This window comes from Protomyctophum bolini, assembly GCF_963924005.1.
Source record: "Protomyctophum bolini genome assembly, chromosome: 11".
Lineage (NCBI taxonomy): Eukaryota > Metazoa > Chordata > Actinopteri > Myctophiformes > Myctophidae > Protomyctophum > Protomyctophum bolini.
Genome location: NC_137872.1, coordinates 895198 through 916982, shown reverse-complemented (window position 1 = coordinate 916982; position 21785 = coordinate 895198). Strand labels below are relative to the sequence as shown.

Below are 21785 nucleotides of genomic sequence, written 5' to 3'. Positions count from 1 at the left end.
ATAAAGTTCCGTGTGAAACAAAGAAGTCGAAAAAGTATATACCGGTATATCATCAACGTCGTTATGTTTCGTCTCGCAACCGGTAAAGACTACGTCACGTCACGGTCATTTAATTGTGTATATTTGTACTTTCCGAAGAATATAAGCGAGAGATTTTGAAATATAAACCTATAAACGATTGAAAATCTCCACCTACACTACAGTGCAATTATTGCGGTGATGTTGCATGACAGGAGGTGACTGACTGACTGTTAGGGGACTTGGAGATAAGTGAACATGGCTGCGTCCACGGGCACGGAGCCGCCGAGAGGAGCATCAGCCTCTCAGCCAGCCGGGTTTGAAGGCTTTCCTCTGGCCATGATGACCGGGATGACCGGCACTAGGCCATCGGAGGAGAGTCCCACCGGCAAAGAGGGGACCGAGGCGCCCAAAAAGAAGCCGTGTCGGGCCTGTACGGACTTCAAGTCGTGGATGAAAGTTCAGAAGACGCCTGTTCCAAGTGCAACGCAGGTGATCTGAGTTCATTGACTGGACTGGTTTACAGAGTATATGATTATGTCTGATAATGTACTGGAAGGTGTAGCTGTAATCATTACAGTGTAATGTAACAGCATTGTTAAATAATAGACCGTTATGGGTTTGCTTTGCTGCTGTATGAAGGTTGGCTACTATGCCTGTGTAGTGTAGTGTGTGTTTGTAATCAAATATTAACTTGAGCTATGCATTTGACCTTTGTACAGGTTTCGTTTCAGGACGACCAGAAATGTGGCTGTTGGGTTTTAATTGTCTGACAGACACACGACTATGTTATGTTTATCATCAACATGGATAGCTTGTACAGCCACTTGTCCTAAAACTAGTCCTGTACAAAGATCAAATGCATAGCTGTTAAGTTAATATTTGAGTACACAATTGATGAAGAATTGCTGTTCTCAAACATGACTCAAACATGTAAACCAGTATTTGTATGTGTAGTGTACTAGTGTCTACTTACTATTGTGTTCTATGTTACTATTCGTGTTTTGGCTTCTTCTGAAGCACACTTTAAAGACTAACGATTGATTTCACATACTTTGTGTTTCATGCCCACATTACCGTGCGATCTTTCAGGAGGCCGATACTGAACCCCAGAAGGAGCCACAGTGTCCATTGGACAGGGAACAGTTGGGGCGTAGCTCCTGGTCCTTTCTCCACACGATGGCAGCATATTACCCTGAGCGTCCCTCCCAGAGCCAGCAGCAGGACATGGGGCAGTTCATCAACCTCTTCTCCAAGTTCTTCCCTTGTGACGAATGTGCAGAAGACCTCCGGGGCAGGTCAGATCACTGTGTTATAGTCACACTGATTATGCCTAATAATAATGTATTTTTTATCTATAATCTATACCAGTGGTTTTCAACCAGTGGTCTGGGGACCACCAGTGGTCCTTGAGGGGGTTCCAGGTGGTCCCCGGCCTGCAGCTACATGATGGAGAGTTGGTACCCAAATGGACGCTATTTAGATCTTTAACACTTGAGAGCATCACGTTTTTTTCTTTTTTACAAGAAGTCTTTACAAGAAGTCTACACAATTAAGCTATAGAGAATGTAAATTAATTGTTATTTGTGGATGATAACATTTGTCTGAGAGGCCAAATCTCATCAAATGGTGGTTCCGTGTCTCAAATGCCGAATAAATATTGGGCCTTGATATGAAAAGGGTTGAAAACCACTGAGATCTATACCAATCAAAAGCATAACGGTCTAGTCAGATAAAAAAATAAAATCACTTTCAGCTTTGTGAGATACAAAACGAAGTAGTGGATTATTTAATGACGTCCCTTAATTCCTCTTCGCAGGCTAAAGAACAATCAGCCAGAGACGAGCAGCCGCCACACCCTTTCTCAGTGGCTCTGTCGGCTCCATAACGGCGTCAACGTCCGGCTTGGAAAGCCCGAGTTCGACTGCTCGCGTGTGGACGAGAGGTGGAAGGACGGCTGGAAGGACGGCTCCTGTGATTGACGCTTAATGTCTGGACACAGGCCAGGGACAGAGATGAAGATCCAGGCTGGACTATGGATTAAAACCCTAAGTAACCCGCTTAAACCCTACAGTTTATACTTCGTTGACTGGGGGGGGTCCCCCAGGGGTCTATACCTGCCCCCTACACCAAGGGCCCTTGGTACCCCTTATCCCTAACCCCTTATCCCTAAGCTTATTTGCCATTTTTTATCATTTTGAAAAATATTTTTAAGTAGTTCAACCAGCCGATTTAAATCGACACGTTGTGAGCTTGTAGCTCGGCTATTTGAACTATTTTAAAAGGTTTTTCAAAATAGTAAAAAAAAAAAAAAAAAAGGCAAATGTTTTTAGGGATATTTACGTTCTTGGCCTACTGGCCGTGTGTGTGTACAAGAAATGTGCTGCTGCACAGGCACGGTGGTCTGGAACCTCAGACACACTCAGACCCTCTTTTAGAAGGGAGTGCTATGCCATGAAGAATATTTATTTATAGATACTATATGGGGTCTGTTACCAAATAATGTGTTGACCACATGATTATCTCCTGTGTTTTGCATTGTCCTTACCCCCCACATCTGCCCTCATTTTCCTGTCTGCTCTCTTGTCTAAATAAAGCAGAAACTACACAAACAACAACCTATAAACCAAATACTGCAATTACCTCCTGAAATATCAGATCTGATTCTGATTCCAAGAATAAAAATAAATCAGATCTTTACTGAGTATTGAACAACATCCAGGAAAACCAAGTAAACTTTAAAAAAGCAATCCATAAACACCTTCACTCTTTTCGAGGGGCCAACACCTGGCTTGGCTTTGTGTGTGCCCCCGTGACGTCATGTTATATGGCTTAAGTCTATAGACTTTTTATTTTTACTTTGTTTGCTTTTGTGTGTGTGCCCCCGTGATGTCATGTTTGTATGTGCCCCCAAAAGTCTCCACTTCACACAAGTGTGATTTAATTTTTGGTGCTTTCATGCCGTTAGGAGATTTACAGTAGGGGAGTGACACGCAGAATCTGGACTGTGCCGCCCATCCATCGCACGAGACTCAGAATTATTTTTTACTGCTGTTTATTAACACCACTGTGCTGTAAAACACCGTAGAACTGACATACAAGACAACAAACAAAACAATTAACTTGGGACATTCATAGTTACATCCACAATAATACATGACTTTCACAATAAGATTCACAAACAAATACAATACTGACCACTTTGCCTGCTTGCACATGAATGGTGGGGGGGGGGGGGGGGTCGACTTGGATCCTTCAGTCTTTCTTGAAAACCCTCTTTATTTTCTCTATCACTTCTTAGTTTACTTTACTTCTTCTGGTCTACTCTGCTTTCTTCCTTCTGCACAGAGCTCTCTCTCTCTCTCTGTGATCTGCTCAGTGCACTCTCCTTCAGTGTAATGAGACTTCTGCCCTCTCTCTCACTCACACACAGGTGTAACCAACAAGCTTAATTATCAGAACACAGATGCAACCAAGACACATAATTGGGAACCCTCAACACATAGAACAACACATACTGAAACATGAAAACCTTGACATGGCTGCAGTAACATGGACACTATAATGGGTTCACGGGATAAGGACATACACACCTTCATATATCCTGCTGTCACACACACTGAGGAAGATGCGCGTACAGTAGCTGTCAAAAGAAAAACACACTGCTATTATTGGATCAACCGCACAATTGTTTTGCTTTGTTTATCATCACATTCAGTTTTGGGCATGTCAAGCCCAACATGATGTGCATTTGGCCCAGGGACCCACATCTCAACAATATGTTCTGCCAGCAGGGACCCCTAGAAGAGACCCCTAGAAGAGACCTCTAGAAGTGAAAGGTTGTGTTAAAAACAATCATCTTTGAGATTGTTCAATTATTTCCCGAAATAGCAGATCTACATCGCTGCACAAAGTGCACACGCTGTGTTTAAAATGATTGTGTGGTTCAGACGTATTAACACATTTCGCCGGGGACTTTAAAAATATGAAACATCCTGATGCAAGTTGTGTACATTTATGGAAATACTCTTGAAGTTTGACTCCTTTTAGTTGCTGATTGTCTCAATTGACCGCGAATTACAAGTAATATACTTTAATTTGCTCTTCTTGTACTATAGGTAATTAAGGCTCTAATTATAATAAGGCATAAATCTATGCCATATAATTATGACCTTGTATTCTTTATAAAAAAATACTTGAAAATGTTTAATACAATCGGTGTGTGTGCGTGTGTATATTTTATTGTAATGTCACAAGTGTGGGAAGATGTGTGTATTGAGTGTGTCTATATGAGCATGCACGTGTCCATCACTTTAGGTGTGTGTGTGTGTGTGTGTGTGTGTGTGTGTGTGTGGAGGGCATGTTAATTAATAGTGGAATGTGATGATTAGATGATTAATAACTGGTTTATTTGTCATTGTAATACCATGCACCATGCTATTGGAATGCTGTGTTATGTGCCATGCTGCTTCCTGTCTGTAGGGGGAGCTGTCATACCATAGCCATGTGGTTGTAATGTGTGTTATTAATAAAATATATACAGTACACCACCCTCTATTAATGAGATATCTTTGGAATCACTCACAAAGACACTGCATATAATATGGATTGGGTATAAATTCACCCAAGGCTCTCAGCTATTCTTATATATAATATATATGTTTATATTATTATGTATATTATAAAGCTATAGCAAATGGCCTAAAAGGATAGCAGGGTGAAACGATTTGATTGTTTAATAATGAATACAAGTCCATCATGTGTGGTCATAGAAACCAGAATTAAAAGTGTCCACCTTTTTTCCCCATGTGAAGCAGCGCCCTCTGGTGGTTGCAATCTGACCATGTGGGCGGTTGTGTTATTAATATATCTACGGTAATAATTCCCAGTGGGATGATGTGATGTGATGTGCATCGATTCATAACTACTAGAAACTACAAGATACCCTTACTCATATTGCATTATACTATATAGCACATCATCTGCAGAGGAGCTGTGTCTGTGGAATGCTGGTGATGCTGCTGGGCGGTATACTACTGTAGTCCTACAGTAGTAGTATTCCTACAGTAGTAGTATTACTACTGTAGGTATAGATGCTACCATCAGTGAGGAAACTGAAAGCATATATAAGCACTGACGCGGGCACACACATCGGTCGTGCGCGCCCCCGACCACCACAGCAGCAGGCACTGAGGCAGCACAGCCACACACAGCCGTGCGTCCCCCAGTCAGTCAGAGCAGAGAGAGAGGAGAGAGACCCGTCCCTGGTTACATCCATACAGCTGAGAGAAGAGACCAGTCCCTGCATCCATACAGCTGAGACTCAGAGAGAGAGGAGAGAGACCCGTCCCTGGCCTGGCTACACATCCATACAGAGAGGAGACCTGTCCCTGGTTACATCCATATACAGCAGAGAGAGAGAGGGGACCCGTTCCGGCTATACATCCATATAGCCCAGAGAGGAGACCCGTCCCTGGCTAGCAGAGAGAGAGAGGACCCGTTCCTGGCTACATCCATCCGTACAGAAGCAGCCCTGAGCCCCCTGCCCATCCATCCAGCCGTGGAGCCGAGAGGAGGAGCGCACCGAGGGAGAGCAGCGACGTCGTGTAACAGAAGATGGACGGAGTGGGGTCGTTCGGAGCGGGCCGGGCCGGATCCACCATCGACCCGATAGCCTTCGCCAAGCAGCCGCAGACCATCCTGCGGGTCCTGTCCTGGGTGGGTAACGTAACGTACGGCCGAGGGGCTGCTTCTCTCTCTCTGTGTTGTCGCTGCTGCTCAATGGGACCCGTGCCGTGACGTGTTCCAGCCGCAAATTAGGCTCTATATGAAATCTACCGATGATAATAATTGATGGGCAGGGTCTGTGTTGACTGTGCTGCACTGCTGCCTTCAGGCCTGTCTATGTGGATACATCATGATCATTACTGTTATCCTGTAATAAATGATAATTCAGTTGAATATAGCCTATTATAGGGACCATGGCATGGGCCTTGCAATTGATTAATTCCCAGATGTTTTGGGCTAGCCTATAGGACTTGGGCTATTTAATGTGAAACAGACTATAGGCTATACTACGTCCGCTCATTAATGTGTTCTTGGTGTATCAGCGCATTAAAGTATATAGCCTAGCCGATGGTCCATATGTGTGTCGACTAATAGGATGCTACAGGGCCTTATCCTTATATATGCCTGGCCCGATATTGAAATGCATGTGTACAGTACAGCGACCAGACCACCATAATCATTCTTCAGCATTCCACAACCTCATACTGTACTGTGGCCGTCATCGCTTCATTTACATTCTCTGTATAGGCATTAATTAACGAACTCGGCCAGCTTTGAGACTGCAGAGATTTTCGCTTTTCTTCTTCGCTCTGGACATTTTAACTTAAGGTTATTTTTCATATGATAGGCTAAACAGAAACCATACCAGTTATCCCTAATATCTACGCCAATTTAGCAGAACACGGTCGTGCGTCCGTGCGTGCGTGCGTGGGGCCATGCAGTCACGAGATGCGCGCGTCATTGCATCTTTGATTGGTATTGGTGGGTGATCATTAACGCACGCGATGGTCTGGAAACAACGTGGCGGTTCCTAACGTTTCATAATACTGCATCCTCCAGTGCATCGTCTGTGTGGACCAGGATGGATCACTGGCTGCTTGGAATATATAGGCTAAGATGCTATGGTTCTCCTGGTTCCCAACCACTGGAATATATAGGCTAAGATGCTGTGGTTCTCCAGGTTCCCAACCACTGGAATATATAGGCTAAGATGCTGTGGTTCTCCAGGTTCCCAACCACTGGAATATATAGGCTAAAATGCTATGGTTCTCCAGGTTCCCAACCACTGGAATATATAGGCTAAGATGCTATGGTTCTCCAGGTTCCCAACCACTGGAATATATAGGCTAAGATGCTATGGTTCTCCAGGTTCCCAACCACTGGAATATATAGGCTAAGATGCTGTGGTTCTCCAGGTTCCCAACCACTGGAATATATAGGCTAAGATGCTATGGTTCTCCAGGTTCCCAACCACTGGAATATATAGGCTAAGATGCTATGGTTCTCCTGGTTCCCAACCACTGGTACTGTAGTAGAATATATAGGCTAAGATGCTGGTTCTCCAGGTTCCCAACCGGTACTATAGTAGAATATATATAGGCTAAGATGCTGTGGTTCTCCAGGTTCCCAACCACTGGTACTATAGTAGAATATATAGGCTAAGATGCTATGGTTCTCCAGGTTCCCAACCACTGGTACTATAGTAGAATATATAGGCTAAGATGCTGTGGTTCTCCAGGTTCCCAACCACTGGTACTATAGTAGAATATATAGGCTAAGATGCTGTGGTTCTCCAGGTTCCCAACCACTGGTAGAACCAGAGGAGTCGCCCAAAAAAGGAGATAAAAGACAAAAGTGGAATGAAATATTTATATTATACAGGTACAGTAGGCCTATAGTTGTTCTACATGACCAAGCAATTGGTTGAAATAGCTGGGTTAATATATAGGCTATCCAGAGTGCTAAATGAGCATGGCAGCACACCTATAGCCTTTAATATATGATTTGAGAACGGATTAATGTGTGTGTGTGTGTGTGTGTGTGTGTGTGTGTGTGTGTGTGTGTGTGTGTGTGTTCCACATGGGAGACCCAGGTTAGGAGAGAGAGATCATCCTTATCCTGATGTCATATATTGAACTGAAAGCGAGAACATGTATAACGTCTGTTATTGGAGATTATTGAACTGTTTTCTCTTGGATCCATGTGGAAATTGACGCATCATGTTCCAATAAGGGCCTACAGGCCCTTATTGGAACATGATGCACAGGGGTTTATTTAACGTAAAGGTCTTTGACTCTTTTTTTCCCCAATTGAAAATACGAGGAATTTCTGAAATGCGAGTGATGTACTGTGAGCATCACTACACACATAGTGAGATATGGAGCCACTTTACCCCATTGTGTTTGATCTGTATCATATGACCTAAACCCTGGATGATGTGTGTGTGTGTGTGTGTGTGTGTGTGTGTGTGTGTGTGTAAGAGAGAGAGAGAGAGAGAGAGAGAGAGAGAGAGTGTGCGTGTGGATTTGTGAGGTGCATAGTGTGGGAGCAGACATCACATGGCCCTATTCTGCCACCAAGTGTTTGTCAGCTGATGTGTGTGCAGTGTGTGTGTGTGTGTGTGTGTGTGTGTGTGTGTGTGTGTGTGTGTGAGAGAGAGAGTTTTTGTTCCAGTAGTTTTTTTCAAGTGAGTTTTAGTGTTGGTTTGGGTTTTTTGAGTGGTGCAGTCTTGTCTTTGTCTTTGAGTGGTGCAGACAAGACTGCACCACTCAAAGACAAGACTGCACCACTCAAAGACAAGACTGCACCACTCAAAGACAAGACTGCACCACTCAAAGACAAGACTGCAACACTCAAAGACAAGACTGCACCACTCAAAGACAAGACTGCACCACTCAAAGACAAGACCCCCCCGGGGACCCCCACACGGAGTTGCACCACTCACTTCACACGGGTGTGATTTGTCAGGTTGAGATTCACAAAACGTATTGTGTAACAAAAACGACATACCATTTTAAAAATGGATTTACAGTTAAAGCTGCCACAGCTAAGACAATGGAAGATAGATGTCACTCACATCCACCCATAATACTAGGCTTATGTATGAATTATATTGCATAAAAACTGGAGAAACTTTCTCAATTATTTTTGTTTTGTAAATTTTACAATTACTATAGTAGTATTGTAAACACACACACTTTCGAGTTATCGTTTTTTTAATTTGTTTTAATTCATTCTGTTAAACATTTTATTTGTTTCTGTTTCTTTGTTTAGTTTTAGTTAACTATATAATAATCTTCTATCTGCTCTTTGTGTCCTGTCTCTCTACAGTCTACACACTTTATCCTATAGGAAATATAATATAATAATATAATCTTCTATCTGCTCTTTGTGTCCTGTCTACAGTCTCCTCTAGGAAACATGGCATGAAATGGCAGGGGGAACAAAGTGATCAGAGATCAACTTTCAAAATGTTGATCTACAGCCGTGGTTCCCAAACATTTTCATGTCAAGGACCCCCAAATTGACACTAATTAGCCTGCGGGCATTTAATGCCAGGGACCCCCATAAGAGAAGATTTATACAGCTCTACTTTCAAGGACCCCCAGTTTGACATGCATCTGGGACCCCCAATTTATATTGTAAAATCTATTTTAATTTAACTCTGAGAGTTACAGCTCAGAGTTACAGACCCATAAGAGTCCATTTTGGTTACAAACTATCATTTAGCTGGGGGGACCCCCTGGAACTCCCTCAAGGACCCCTGGGGGTCCACCGGACCCCACTTTGGGACCCAGTAGATCTACAGTGCAGTGACCTCATGTCCACCTCCCTTGCACCATGTGACGCACATCCAGCATCATCACACATGAATACACACTTTTCATCCACACAATCGCTCCATTTGTCTCACACGCAAACACACACACACATAAATCATGCATGTGATTTCCACGTGCACATTACTGTACTCTCTCACTACTCACTAATAAACAAACAAAACAAAACAAAACACACACGCACACACACACACACACACACACACACACACACACACACACACACACACACACACACACACACACACACACACACACACACACACACACACACAGAGCCCCAGGTCTGTGTGATTCTTAAAGGGAAGTGAAGCATCAACCTCTCCAGTCACTCAAGAGAGAGAGGAAATTAGGTCATGCCTTTGTTCTGATCACTCTCACGTACACGACATGTTCATTCATACCATGTTCGGATGTTTTCTTTTGTTAGTGAGGTGTGTACAGTGTGTGTGTGTGTGTGTGTGTGTGTGTGTGTGTGTGTGTGTGTGTGTGTGTGTGTGTGTGTCATTTGAATTGAATGTGTGCCATGCGTCTCACTGAAAGTCACTCATTAGAACCACAACCATTCCAGCTTCAGACACCTGTGCCTTTAACCACATCATGACACCCTACTGTAGTGTCCCCATTGTCCCCTATTTCGGGCATGTCATAATAGGTGTACATTCGGCAAACATTCGGCAAACAATGGAGCTCGCGTGTAACTAAACATGTTTCTGTATAATATACAGGGTTAAAGTGGTTAACCCTGTATAATGTGTATATTATACAGCAACATTGTTGGTGACAGCTATATGGGTCACGTGGTGTTGCGTGCTACTAGCCTACGTCACTCATAGTAAAGTCAGCTGTTCGCGAGGCGGCATTTCATGAATGGAAGGAGAGAGGGGGACAGGGGGTGAACGGGGAAGGTCCAACTTCGTTGACCGCAATCGCTTTCATTATGCTGTGATTCACTGTGGTATTTGTTCTAAGTTTAATAAAATATAACAAAGGAAGTACCCTGGACTGGAGCAGTGATTCTCATATATATGACAACGACTAAGGCAGCGAGTCTGACAGCTAAAACGTTTCCCCGCTTTAGCCTCTCAGCGTCATACGACATAGGTGCCATACGACACAGGCGCCATACAAACATGTTTAGTGTAACTAAACATGTTGCTGTATAATATACAGGGTTAAAGTGGTTAACCCAATTCTCTCTCTCTCCCTCCCTCCCTCCCGTCCCTCAGATATTCTCTCTGACGGTGTTCGCCTCCATCGTGAACGAAGGCTACGTCAACTCGGGCAGCGAGCGTCTCCACTGCGTGTTCAACCAGAACGCCGACGCCTGTAACTACGGCGTGTTCGTGGGCCTGGTGGGCCTGCTGGCCTGCTCCTTCTTCCTCCTGCTGGACTTCAAGTTCGCCTCCATCAGCTCCATCAAGGACCGGAAGAAGGCGGTGATGCTGGACGTGGGCTTCTCAGGTGAGGAGACGGAGACGAGCGTCGAGGCGTTGTTAGGACGGTTGTTACGATTCAGTATTTTAGCCGTGACGTGAGCGCCCCCTCCTTGCCGTCAGGACAAACAGGCTCTGCTGCCGACGTGATCATGAGCGCAATTTTACACAATATTATTACACTTGCGGAACTCGATTTTGTCTCGTTCCCCTACACCGCATCACTGTCGTGGCAATAATCACGTTAAACCAACACCCTCGAGTGTAATATTGCAATTCTACAACAATTACCCTTAAAACTAAGAAAATCGCTGAAAGAATATATTTTTTTAATGACAGATGTAGTCACTATACGACCACAAATGTCCCAAGAAACTAGCTAGCCTAGCCACCGAGCAGCTGATTTTTTTTTTTTTTTTTTTATATATTTTTTATCCCACGATTTTGTAACCCATTTTTCACCCCTGTGTCAATCATCTAATGTGATCCTGGGCTCTACACACCCTCCACCAACCTAGTCCCCATATATGGGGGACAAGGGGAGACCAACCTAGTCCCCATATATGGGGGACAAGGGGAGACCAACCTAGTCCCCATATATGGGGGACAAGGGGAGACCAACCTAGGGGACAAGGGGAGAGCAACGGACTTGAACTCATGCTTCCTTCATGCCTGAGTGTCCAAGTTGCTCCTTTACACCTGACAGGGGGGAGTTTCCCTGGTTGGACGTAGCGTGTGGAAGGAACACGTTATTCCAACCAGTTCCTTTCCCCTCCATCAGGCGCCCCGGCTGGCCAGGGGGAGGCAGTTTAGTGACCAGGATTACTGCATGTTTTTTGTGAGGGTACCTACCCTAGGGGACACGGGGAATTATTTGTTTTGATTAGGTGGTGAATGGTGCTGGTTTTATCCACGGCTAGAAGCCGTTTCAACCAATCAGATTGCTTCCTCAAAACGACCTGTTGTAGAATTCCCGTTCTTATGACAGCGACTGGAGGTGTGGTTTTGAGGACAACTGATTTGAATTGCTATTATTGTTCAAAGACAATCTGCAAAGTGTGATGGTGTTTCCATTGCATCTTATGAGAGGCGGGGTTATTTCTGGTGCTGCCCGTATGCGCCGTATGCTTTACAGTGTGACATAAGGCGTCTATTAGTCCAATCAGTGGCTGAGGAGCGGGGGGCGTGGCATAAGTCACATCAGGTCCACTGAAGCCAACCTCCTGAAGGTCCGCAAGGCCAAGTACCGCACCTGGACGGACGGACAGGGCCTTCTATGTTTCGGCCCCCAACCATCTCAGAGTTGCTCCCTCTCTCCTCTCCTTCAAAACCTCACTCTAAACCCACCTCTTCAGGATAGCTTTCCCTCCAGCTGAGGCCTCGTTTATCCTTTTATCTTTTTAACCCTGTGCTGTTGTTGTATCCGTTATGTTTTTCTACTTTTTTTCCCTTCTTTTCGTATTAAAGTCCGTTCTTAGTGTTCCCTTGTAAAGCGCTTTGGGTATTTAGAAAAGCGCTATATAAATTTGAGCTATTATTATTATTATTATAAGTTGGATCCCAAGATCCATTCCATACATCGCTCAATTGTGTTTTATTTTATTAGTAACCTAAACATTCTCATTGGCTTATTCAGGTTTTTGGACCTTCCTGTATTTTGTGAGCTTCTGCTTCCTGGCCAATCAGTGGTCTCAGACCACTCCGGACGAGCTGCCACTCAACGCGGGGGCGGATGCAGCGCGCGCCGCTATAGCCTTCTCCTTCTTCTCCATAATCACCTGGGTAAGGTTCTCCCAGTCTTCTCCATAATCACCTGGGTAAGGTTCTCCTTCTTCTCCATAATCACCTGGGTAAGGTTCTCCTTCTCCATAATCACCTGGGTAAGGTTCTCCTTCTTCTCCATAATCACCTGGGTAAGGTTCTCCTTCTTCTCCATAATCACCTGGGTAAGGTTCTCCTTCTCCATAATCACCTGGGTAAGGTTCTCCTTCTTCTCCATAATCACCTGGGTAAGGTTCTCCTTCTTCTCCATAATCACCTGGGTAAGGTTCTCCTTCTTCTCCATAATCACCTGGGTAAGGTTCTCCTTCTTCTCCATAATCACCTGGGTAAGGTTCTCCTTCTTCTCCATAATCACCTGGGTAAGGTTCTCCCAGTCTTCTCCATAATCCCCTGGGTAAGGTTCTCCTTCTTCTCCATAATCACCTGGGTAAGGTTCCCAGTCTTCTCCATAATCACCTGGGTAAGGTTCCCAGTCTTCTCCATAATCACCTGGGTAAGTTTCGCCTTCTTCTCCATAATCACCTGGGTAAGTGTAACCGAAGTCAAGGGCTGATCTTGGTGTGGGATAATGCAGAGAGATGCCAACCTTAGCGAAGTATCGTAAGGGATGGATAATGGGGTCTCTTGAGGCGAGCTGGTAAAAAGTTCTTAGGTCGATGTCACGATCTTGGTTCTTAGGCACCTATATTTATAGTGTTGAGATGTCATGTCAGAGGTATGTTAGAGTGACGTCACATCTGACACCACGGAGGCACTTCGTTCCTTCGTAACAGTAAGGTTTGACTGATACCTGTCCATTTAAACTCTAGACGGGCCTGTTGACTGATACCTGTCCATTTAAACTCTAGACGGGCCTGTTGACTGATACCTGTCCATTTAAACTCTAGACGGGCCTGTTGACTCTAATGAAGTACTGTCACCTCATAAACACATGACATAACAACCACACTGAGGGCTCTAATGAAGTACAGTCACCTCATAAACACATGACATAACAACCACACTGAGGGCTCTAATGAAGTACAGTCACCTCATAAACACATGACATAACAACCACACCAATAAGGGCTCTAATGAAGTACTGTCACCTCATAAACACATGACATAACAACCACACCAATAAGGGCTCTAATGAAGTACTGTCACCTCATAAACACATGACATAACAACCACACCAAGGGCTCTAATGAAGTACTGTCACCTCATAAACACATGTCATAACAACCACACTGCGGGCTCTAATGAAGTACTGTCACCTCATAAACACATTACATAACAACCACACCGAGGGCTCTAATGAAGTACTGTCACCTCATAAACACATGACATAACAACCACACCAAGGGCTCTAATGAAGTACTGTCACCTCATAAACACATAACATAACAACCACACTGCGGGCTCTAATGAAGTACTGTCACCTCATAAACACATGACATAACAACCACACCGAGGGCTCTAATGAAGTACTGTCACCTCATAAACACATGACATAACAACCACACCAAGGGCTCTAATGAAGTACTGTCACCTCATAAACACATGACAACCACACCAAGGGCTCTAATGAAGTACTGTCACCTCATAAACACATAACAACCACACCAAAGGGCTCTAATGAAGTACTGTCACCTCATGAACACATGACATAACAACCACACCAAGGGCTGTAATGAAGTACAGTCACCTCATGAACACATGACATAACAACCACACCAAGGGCTCTAATGAAGTACTGTCACCTCATAAACACATGACATGACAACCACACCAAGGGCTCTAATGAAGTACTGTCACCTCATAAACACATGACATAACACAACCACACCAAGGGCTCTAATGAAGTACTGTCACCTCATAAACACATGACATAACAACCACACCGAGGGCTCTAATGAAGTACTGTCACCTCATAAACACATGACATAACACAACCACACCAAGGGCTCTAATGAAGTACTGTCACCTCATAAACACATGACATGACAACCACACCAAGGGCTCTAATGAAGTACTGTCACCTCATAAACACATGAAAATCTGCCTGTAATCTCTTTCCCTTCCTCTGCCTGCCCTGACCCTGGGTCTCTTCTTCTCTGTCTTTTAGGCGGGCCTGACGGTGCGCGCGGTCCAGAAGTACCTCCTCGGTACCGACATGACCCTGTTCACCACCGACCACGTGGACGGCGGCGGCGCCCCTCAGCCCGCTCAGCCCTACCCGTCCAACGCACCGGAGGGCACCACCGAGACCACGGACACCTACCAGAGTCCGCCGTTCACCGAGAACAACGGGGCGCCCACGTACCAGGTCCCCATTTACTAGGAGGAGGAAGACGTTGGTTTGACGGATGGAGAGAGAGAGAGAGAGGGGGGCGAGAGAGGCTTATGGATGGAGAGAGAGAGGGGGCGAGAGAGAGGTTTATGGGGGATGGAATGAGACCAGAGTATAGGAAGAATGTGATGTCATACGTGATGTTGTCGTTCGTTCAACCACTGGATTCGGGGCGAGTTTCGATAGCGTAGAAGTGGCTTATTTCCTCCACCGCTGACTCCTGTCCATTCTTTAGTTTTTTTTCTCCTCCTCACTTTAACGTTCCAGCTATTTTCTCCATGGACTATTTAGTACTGGACAGGAGACATTGACCTACTGTAGCTAGAACCCCTTTTGGTTTAGCTATTGAGAAATAGCAGATCTACAAGCTCATAGCGCGCCACCGAGTGGCGCGCTACGAGCTGGTAGGTCTAGCTATTTTTGAAAAATCGAAGAACGACCGACATAGAAACATGGCTTTGTCAGAAAACTGTCAGGATGTAGAAGACATTTTTAGAATCTGATCTCAGGTCAAAATGGGTTAAGATCCGTGTAGAAGAAAGGGGGTTCTGTAGGGTTCTAGTGAATGCAAGGAGGAAGGACAGGAGATGTGGCCACTCTGCACTATTGAAACTCGTCCTCGGTTCACCTTTAACAAAAAGGAGGGATACAGACTGTCAACAGGTTAGTGACTCCACCAAAAAATCATAGTGAGATTATGAAACACATGTGCAGCAGTCTCTCACATACAGTAGATTATGAAACACAGTGCAGCAGTCTCTCACATACAGTAACCTATACGTTTAAAAGAAAATGTCCATTTGTTCAGTCTTCGTAGCACCTCGAAAGCAATTGTTGAATTTTCTTTTCATGCCAAACAAAATGGGGGGTGATTTATAGGTATTATTTGTTTGTCCCCTTTTTCACTGCTGCAGTTACAACTGACGACATGTATTGAATCTGCATGTTTCTGAATTTTAGAGAACAATTAAGTGCCATACTGTACTGTGTGTCTCAAAAAGTGACTTAAACTAGTAGTTTACCATATGCTGTAAAAAAAAAAAAAAAAAGTTAAAAAAAATTACATGACAGCAACAATGACAATATTTGTGACCAAGTGCAATATCTCATGTTCTGTAGATAGGTGGGTAGGTAGTTGGGTAGTTGGTTAGGTAGGTAGTAGGTAGATAGGTGGGTAGGTAGTTGGGTAGGTAGGTAGTAGGTAGATAGGTGGGTAGGTAGTTGGGTAAAACCACTGTCACATTAAGCCATGTCTCAAATCACACCCTGCCTCCACTGCTTTGTAGCACACTAGAAGCCTATACATTTGTCCTGAGAAATATTTAAGAAAAATGCATTCTTATCTCTGAACAAATAACATGTTGTTGATCAGGTAGACTCTACCGCACCAGGTGAGCTCATGGCTTTACCCGGTAGAGGGATGAGCTCACCTGGTGCGTGTGGAACGAGTTCCTTTAAACAGAAAAGGTGTGAAAAGGTTCAAAGATAATCCCCGAACATACTTTCACAAGACTATTAAAATAATAATACATGCTTATTGTTGAATTTCACAGTTGATTGATTCCAAGACTGGACTAGTAATTAGAGAGGGATTCAGATTTGTATAGGAATGTGTACAGTACACTGCAGGGATGTTGTTATTTGAGACACTGGCAAGGGTTGAGGGGTGAACAAGGGAGGGGTGAAGGGAGATTCTGGGCCAATCAAGTCTGTTTTGTTTCATTTCTAGAAGCTGCCAAACTGCCCTGTGTTCTAACGTCTTATTGCCATCAGGTCTGTCTGCCTGTCTCTGGTTGTTAAAGAGACACTTCACGCTTTTTGCAAAAAAAAAATAACATGTTAATGACGTTTAGAAGCTTTAGAACACTTTCATGGGGGTCTTTATGTGTGTAATATGTGGTTTTAGATGTTTTAGATTGTGGCAGTGAGCCCAGTGTCTCTGATGTCATGGACACTGGGCTCACTTCCTTCCTGGACTACATGTTGTCTCAGTAAGACAGCTCTCCCCCCTATCCACAAGGGGGAGCAGTGCACCAAATAATTATGGGAATTGTAGTCCAGGAAGGTAGTGAGACCAGTGTCCATGACATCAGAGACACTGTGCTCACTGCTACAATCTAAAATAGCTAAAACCACATTATTATTACACACATAAAGACCCCCAGGAAAGTGATCTAAAGCTTCTAAACGTCATTAACATATATTTTTTTTGCAAAAAGGGTGAAGTGTCCCTTTAACACAACTAAGGATTTAATTGTGTTCACAAAGCAGGAACAATGGGGTTTTAACCACTTGAAACCTATATGGGGTCCATTATATTCTGGGCTGCGAAAATAGCAGATCTGCAAGCTCACAGCGGGTCACAACATGACGCATTGTGAGCTTGTAGATCGGCTATTTTCGGCAAAAAAAATTATATGAGGGGGCCTGGCAGAACCCTGTGGTACTCCGGGTCAACGAAGTATATATATATATATATATATATATATATATATATATATATATATATACACAGTATATATAGGGTTTAAGTGGCTAATTATTTGATGATGGCGAATGATTCAGCTTGGTTTAAGAGGAAGAAAAAAAGAGGAAAAATCAGCTAATGTCTTTTTTTTTTACTAGACTTATTTGGTGTACAAAAAAGTATGTGTGTGTGTGTGTGTGTGTGTGTGTGTGTGTGTGTGTGTGTGTGTGTGTGTGTGTGTGTGTGTGTGCTTGTGCGCGCGTGCAAGCAAGCGAGGGAGCGTGAATGTGTGTGTTTCACATACATTAACCACTGAAGATGGTTTATGAGTGTGAGAGCATGTGTGCCTTTGTGTGTGTGTGCGTGTGTGTGTGTGTGTGTGTGCGTGCTTGTGCTCATAATATGTAATTTGTACGCCAGTCTGCCTGTTTGACATTGTGTGTGCGTGTATATACAGTATCTATGTAATTATGGAAATCAGAAAAACAGTGTATACAGTTTTTTTTTTTTTATCTGTGGGTTTCTTTGTGATTTGGAGGAATATATACTGCTGTGGACTTCATTGTGCTGGGGAGTTCTACTTCATTGTGCTGGGGAGTTCTACTTCATTGTGCTGGGGAGTTCTACTTCATTGTGCTGGGGAGTTCTACTTCATTGTGCTGGGGAGTTCTACTTCATCAATATGCGTTAGAATTCTAATTCTAAGAATTGTGATCAACATTCCTGCCACACACAATCATAGGCTGTCAACTAAACTGTATCGTATTATATTTATGGCACTTTCAAAACTATATGAACCCAACAGATTTCTTTGTTGTTATTATTGATACTTATGATGAATAAAAGGAGCCAAATATGAAGAGAATACTGTTAACCGTCCGATATCATGTTAATATTATTATATTATATTATTGAACTCTAGATTCTAGAATGCCTCGCCTGTGCTCTCCTTATTATCTGGCCCGATGTAAACGGCACCCCCTGCAGGTGAGGAAGAGTATTGCGCTGCAGGAGGGGGGTAAATAAAATAAATAGCCACTCGCAGAGAAATCTGTACAATTTTGATGAACGTGCATGAAATAACTTTACTGGGGTGAGTCACTATACATGTTGATTGATATGACTTTTAGTGTACTTTGATATATATATTTTTTCTATTCTTAAAAAATGTAAAGAGTTGATTTTTTAGCAATTTGAGATTAGCCTGATTTTGCAGAATCCATTGCTGCTCTCTCTTTGGTTCATGCAATGACATCATCTCAGCCTAATGTTTGAGGACCAATCATGTAGCCATACTCGTGGTGGTGTTTGTGGGGGGGGGGGTGGTTGGCACTGTTGGGTGGGTCAGGTGGTGAATGATCAGTGAGTACTACTGGGTAATATTTAGTTCAGGTCGTATTACTTGTTCTCAGTGCTTCAGTCTCTTCAGTGTGGTAGATTATGATAAAAAACAGCATTCTCTCTGTGTTCTGTGCTCTGGTCTTATAGGCCCACATGTACACTATTATACCGTGGTGTTGGTTGATTGTAACATTTCAGTATACGTAATATTGAAGTAAAATGGAACCTGTGTGTGCTGGTGGTGCTGTCCAGGGTCAGGTTTGTCCTGTACTACTGACCATAAGAATAAGAATAATTACTAATAATCATTAATTATTTAATACACACTCTCGTTTTTTGTTCAATCTTAAAGAGGCTGACTGCACCAAAGTCTAAGTTTTCACACCCTGTCATGCTGTGCTATATTTCGACCGAATGAATACATGTTTGACACCAACCAGCCACAGTAATAATACAGCATTATCATTTGCGGTGATGCAATGTTTTTTTATATATATTACAATTTTAGTGGATGTCACACAATTCCTTTGACCCAAGAATAGATTAATGATAATAAATAAATGCCCAAATGGAGTTCACGAATACATAAAGCGGGAAACATTGGTTTTGTAGCGTGCGGCCCCTTTGATGTTGTTAATCTTCAGTTTCTTCCTGTTCTGGTGGTCGTTTGACCTCCTCTGTTCTGGTGGTCGTTTGACCTCCTCTGTTCTGGTGGTCGTTTGACCTCCTCTGTTCTGGCGGTCGTTTGACCTCCTCTGTTCTGGCGGTCGTTTGACCTCCTCTGTTCTGGTGGTCGTTTGACCTCCTCGGTGTATATAAGTTACTGTACAGAGATGTATGTCACTGTCTATTATTATTATGAATGTCTCTGGACTGCAGTCTGACTGTCACTTGAATACATAAATAAATAAAGCAGACATGTTTTGGACCACTGGTCTCCACCACGCCATGTTATTAACGTCAAGTCCCAAATTCACCTTGAAAACAAAAAGAGTTGTAGAATTGTCTTTGTCATCAGACATTTTGATCTGTAATGAAGTGCCACAGTATTTTTGCCAGGTCATAATGTATACATAATAGTTGGTTAATTAGGGAGTTATCAATACTACAAATAATTTTGCATCCTTAGTTGGGCAGATAAATCATTCATGTAAACGTTAAAGAGAGCTGGTGAAAGTATCCCCCCAATATTGCCCCAGTTGCCCCGTCATCAACAAAGTCAATAAATACAGCTGACCTTTCAAGGCATTGATACCAAAACCCTCGCCTCCGAAACACAAGTCACCCCGAGTGCAAATCTGACGACCTCGGTATGGCCTCTACCTGGTATTCCTAAACATATCCTAAACCTAACCTCAAACCATGCCTAAACCTAACCTTATTTCCTAACCTAAATCTCAGTGGCCTTGTGGTTAGCCCTGAGACTGGGAGGTCGGGGTTCGATCCCCGGCCGGGTCATACCAAAGACTGTAAAAATGGGACCCAGCGCCTCCCTGCTTGACACTCAGCATCAAGAGTTGGATTGAGGTGTAAGTCCCTACTAGCGTCATGTCCAGGGGGTGTACTTGTACATCAAGCTGCCTCACGCTACAGAAACAGGAGATAGGCTCCTGCCCCTATGGGACTCATGGCTACAGAAACAGGAGATAGGCTCCTGCCCCTATGGGCCTCATGGCTACAGAAACAGGAGATGGGCTCCTGCCCCTATGGGCCTCATGGCTACAGAAACAGGAGATAGGCTCCTGCCCCTATGGGCCTCATGGCTACAGAAACAGGAGATAGGCTCCTGCCCCTATGGGCCTCATGGCTCGGCAAGGCTACTTAATCTCAGTAAAACTGTGCCTACAGTATATGCACAACCCTAAACTAATTTCTAATCTTATCCTCAGTCAAACAAATACAAAAATACAAGAACCGACCCATCGTGCGGTCGGCGAGCGGTGGAGTGTGTTTTGGGGCGAGCCTTACGGTTACTACGGCATACACAGATCGGTATGATTATCGATTATTGTATCCTGGCATGTTTTTCAGGGTTTTATGAAGACGACCTAGTCATAGTCACCACCTAGTCACACTGAATGCCTAGTCCTGATTGGCTGCCACACACGCTTGCCTAAGCCAATGGGAGTGTAGTATGATTGCCTGCCTCCTACCTAAGCGAAGGGGCTGATTTCCGCACCACAGCGAGCAAGCTTTACCCTGAGGCCCTCATTTATCAATAGAGTGTAAAATCTGCCACAGATTCGAGTGCAGGTTTCGTAGTACACCCACGTCGCCACGGCATTCATGAAGTGCTTTACATAGAACTACCACTGCAGCCTTAGAGTATATATGAAGGCTTTACATAGAACTACCACCGAGTATATATGAAGGCTTTACATAGAACTACCACTGCAGCCTTGAAGCAACGGTACTAATGTTATATAATGTTATGAGCTGGACAGCAGGAAATATAATGTTATGTTATATAATGAGCTGGACAGCAGGAAAGCCACAGCAAAACACAGTCATCACAACCCATGATGATATATTATGTGTGTAACATATTCATTGTTGTGGAGGACAACAGTGTGTCGGTGTTAAAATAAGAAATAATGGCCCCCTGCTTTCCAGGTGTTGTCAATCATCAACATTTGATCGATCATTAATTTGAATGCATGATTAATCATTTATTTCTTCTTAACTGCACTGTGGTGTGACGTTTTGTTTTATGCAAAGTTAGTGTTGTGACTTTATATATTTATATATTGTCAATTACTTTATATATTGTCAATTACTTGCATGAGAGCGGGAGAGGTGGAGTTGGAGGGTCCAATGGAGTTAAGAGGTTTTGTCCAAAACGTTTTTTTTTACTACTTCCCATTGGTTCAATATTTTCGAAACAACACACGGACATAAAGGGTGTTCAATAGCACTGATTTATGCAAAAACCTCAAATGGAGTCAGGAGATTCCCCCCCGACAGCCGAATATATCATAGACAGGACATAATGAAACTTACAG

At 43.6% G+C, this 21785-nt stretch overlaps 2 protein-coding genes across 2 annotated transcripts; both read left to right on the top strand.

Moving 5' to 3' along the window:
- The first annotated feature begins 62 nt into the window (after nt 1–62).
- gfer (growth factor, augmenter of liver regeneration (ERV1 homolog, S. cerevisiae)) lies at nt 63–4516 on the top strand. Its single transcript, XM_080774891.1, has 3 exons — nt 63–510; nt 1111–1316; nt 1838–4516. The coding sequence occupies exons 1-3, from the start codon at nt 277–279 to the stop codon at nt 1998–2000; spliced, it is 603 nt and encodes a 200-aa protein (XP_080631017.1). The 5' UTR covers nt 63–276; the 3' UTR covers nt 2001–4516.
- Nucleotides 4517–5634: 1118 nt separating this feature from the next.
- On the top strand, nt 5635–14966 carry syngr3a (synaptogyrin 3a; the record flags this gene model as incomplete). The annotated part of the gene is made up of 4 exons (XM_080776101.1): nt 5635–5736; nt 10655–10889; nt 12498–12643; nt 14751–14966. 4 exons carry the CDS (start codon nt 5635–5637, stop codon nt 14964–14966), a joined length of 699 nt encoding a protein of 232 aa, XP_080632227.1.
- Between the last annotated feature and the right edge of the window lie 6819 nt (nt 14967–21785).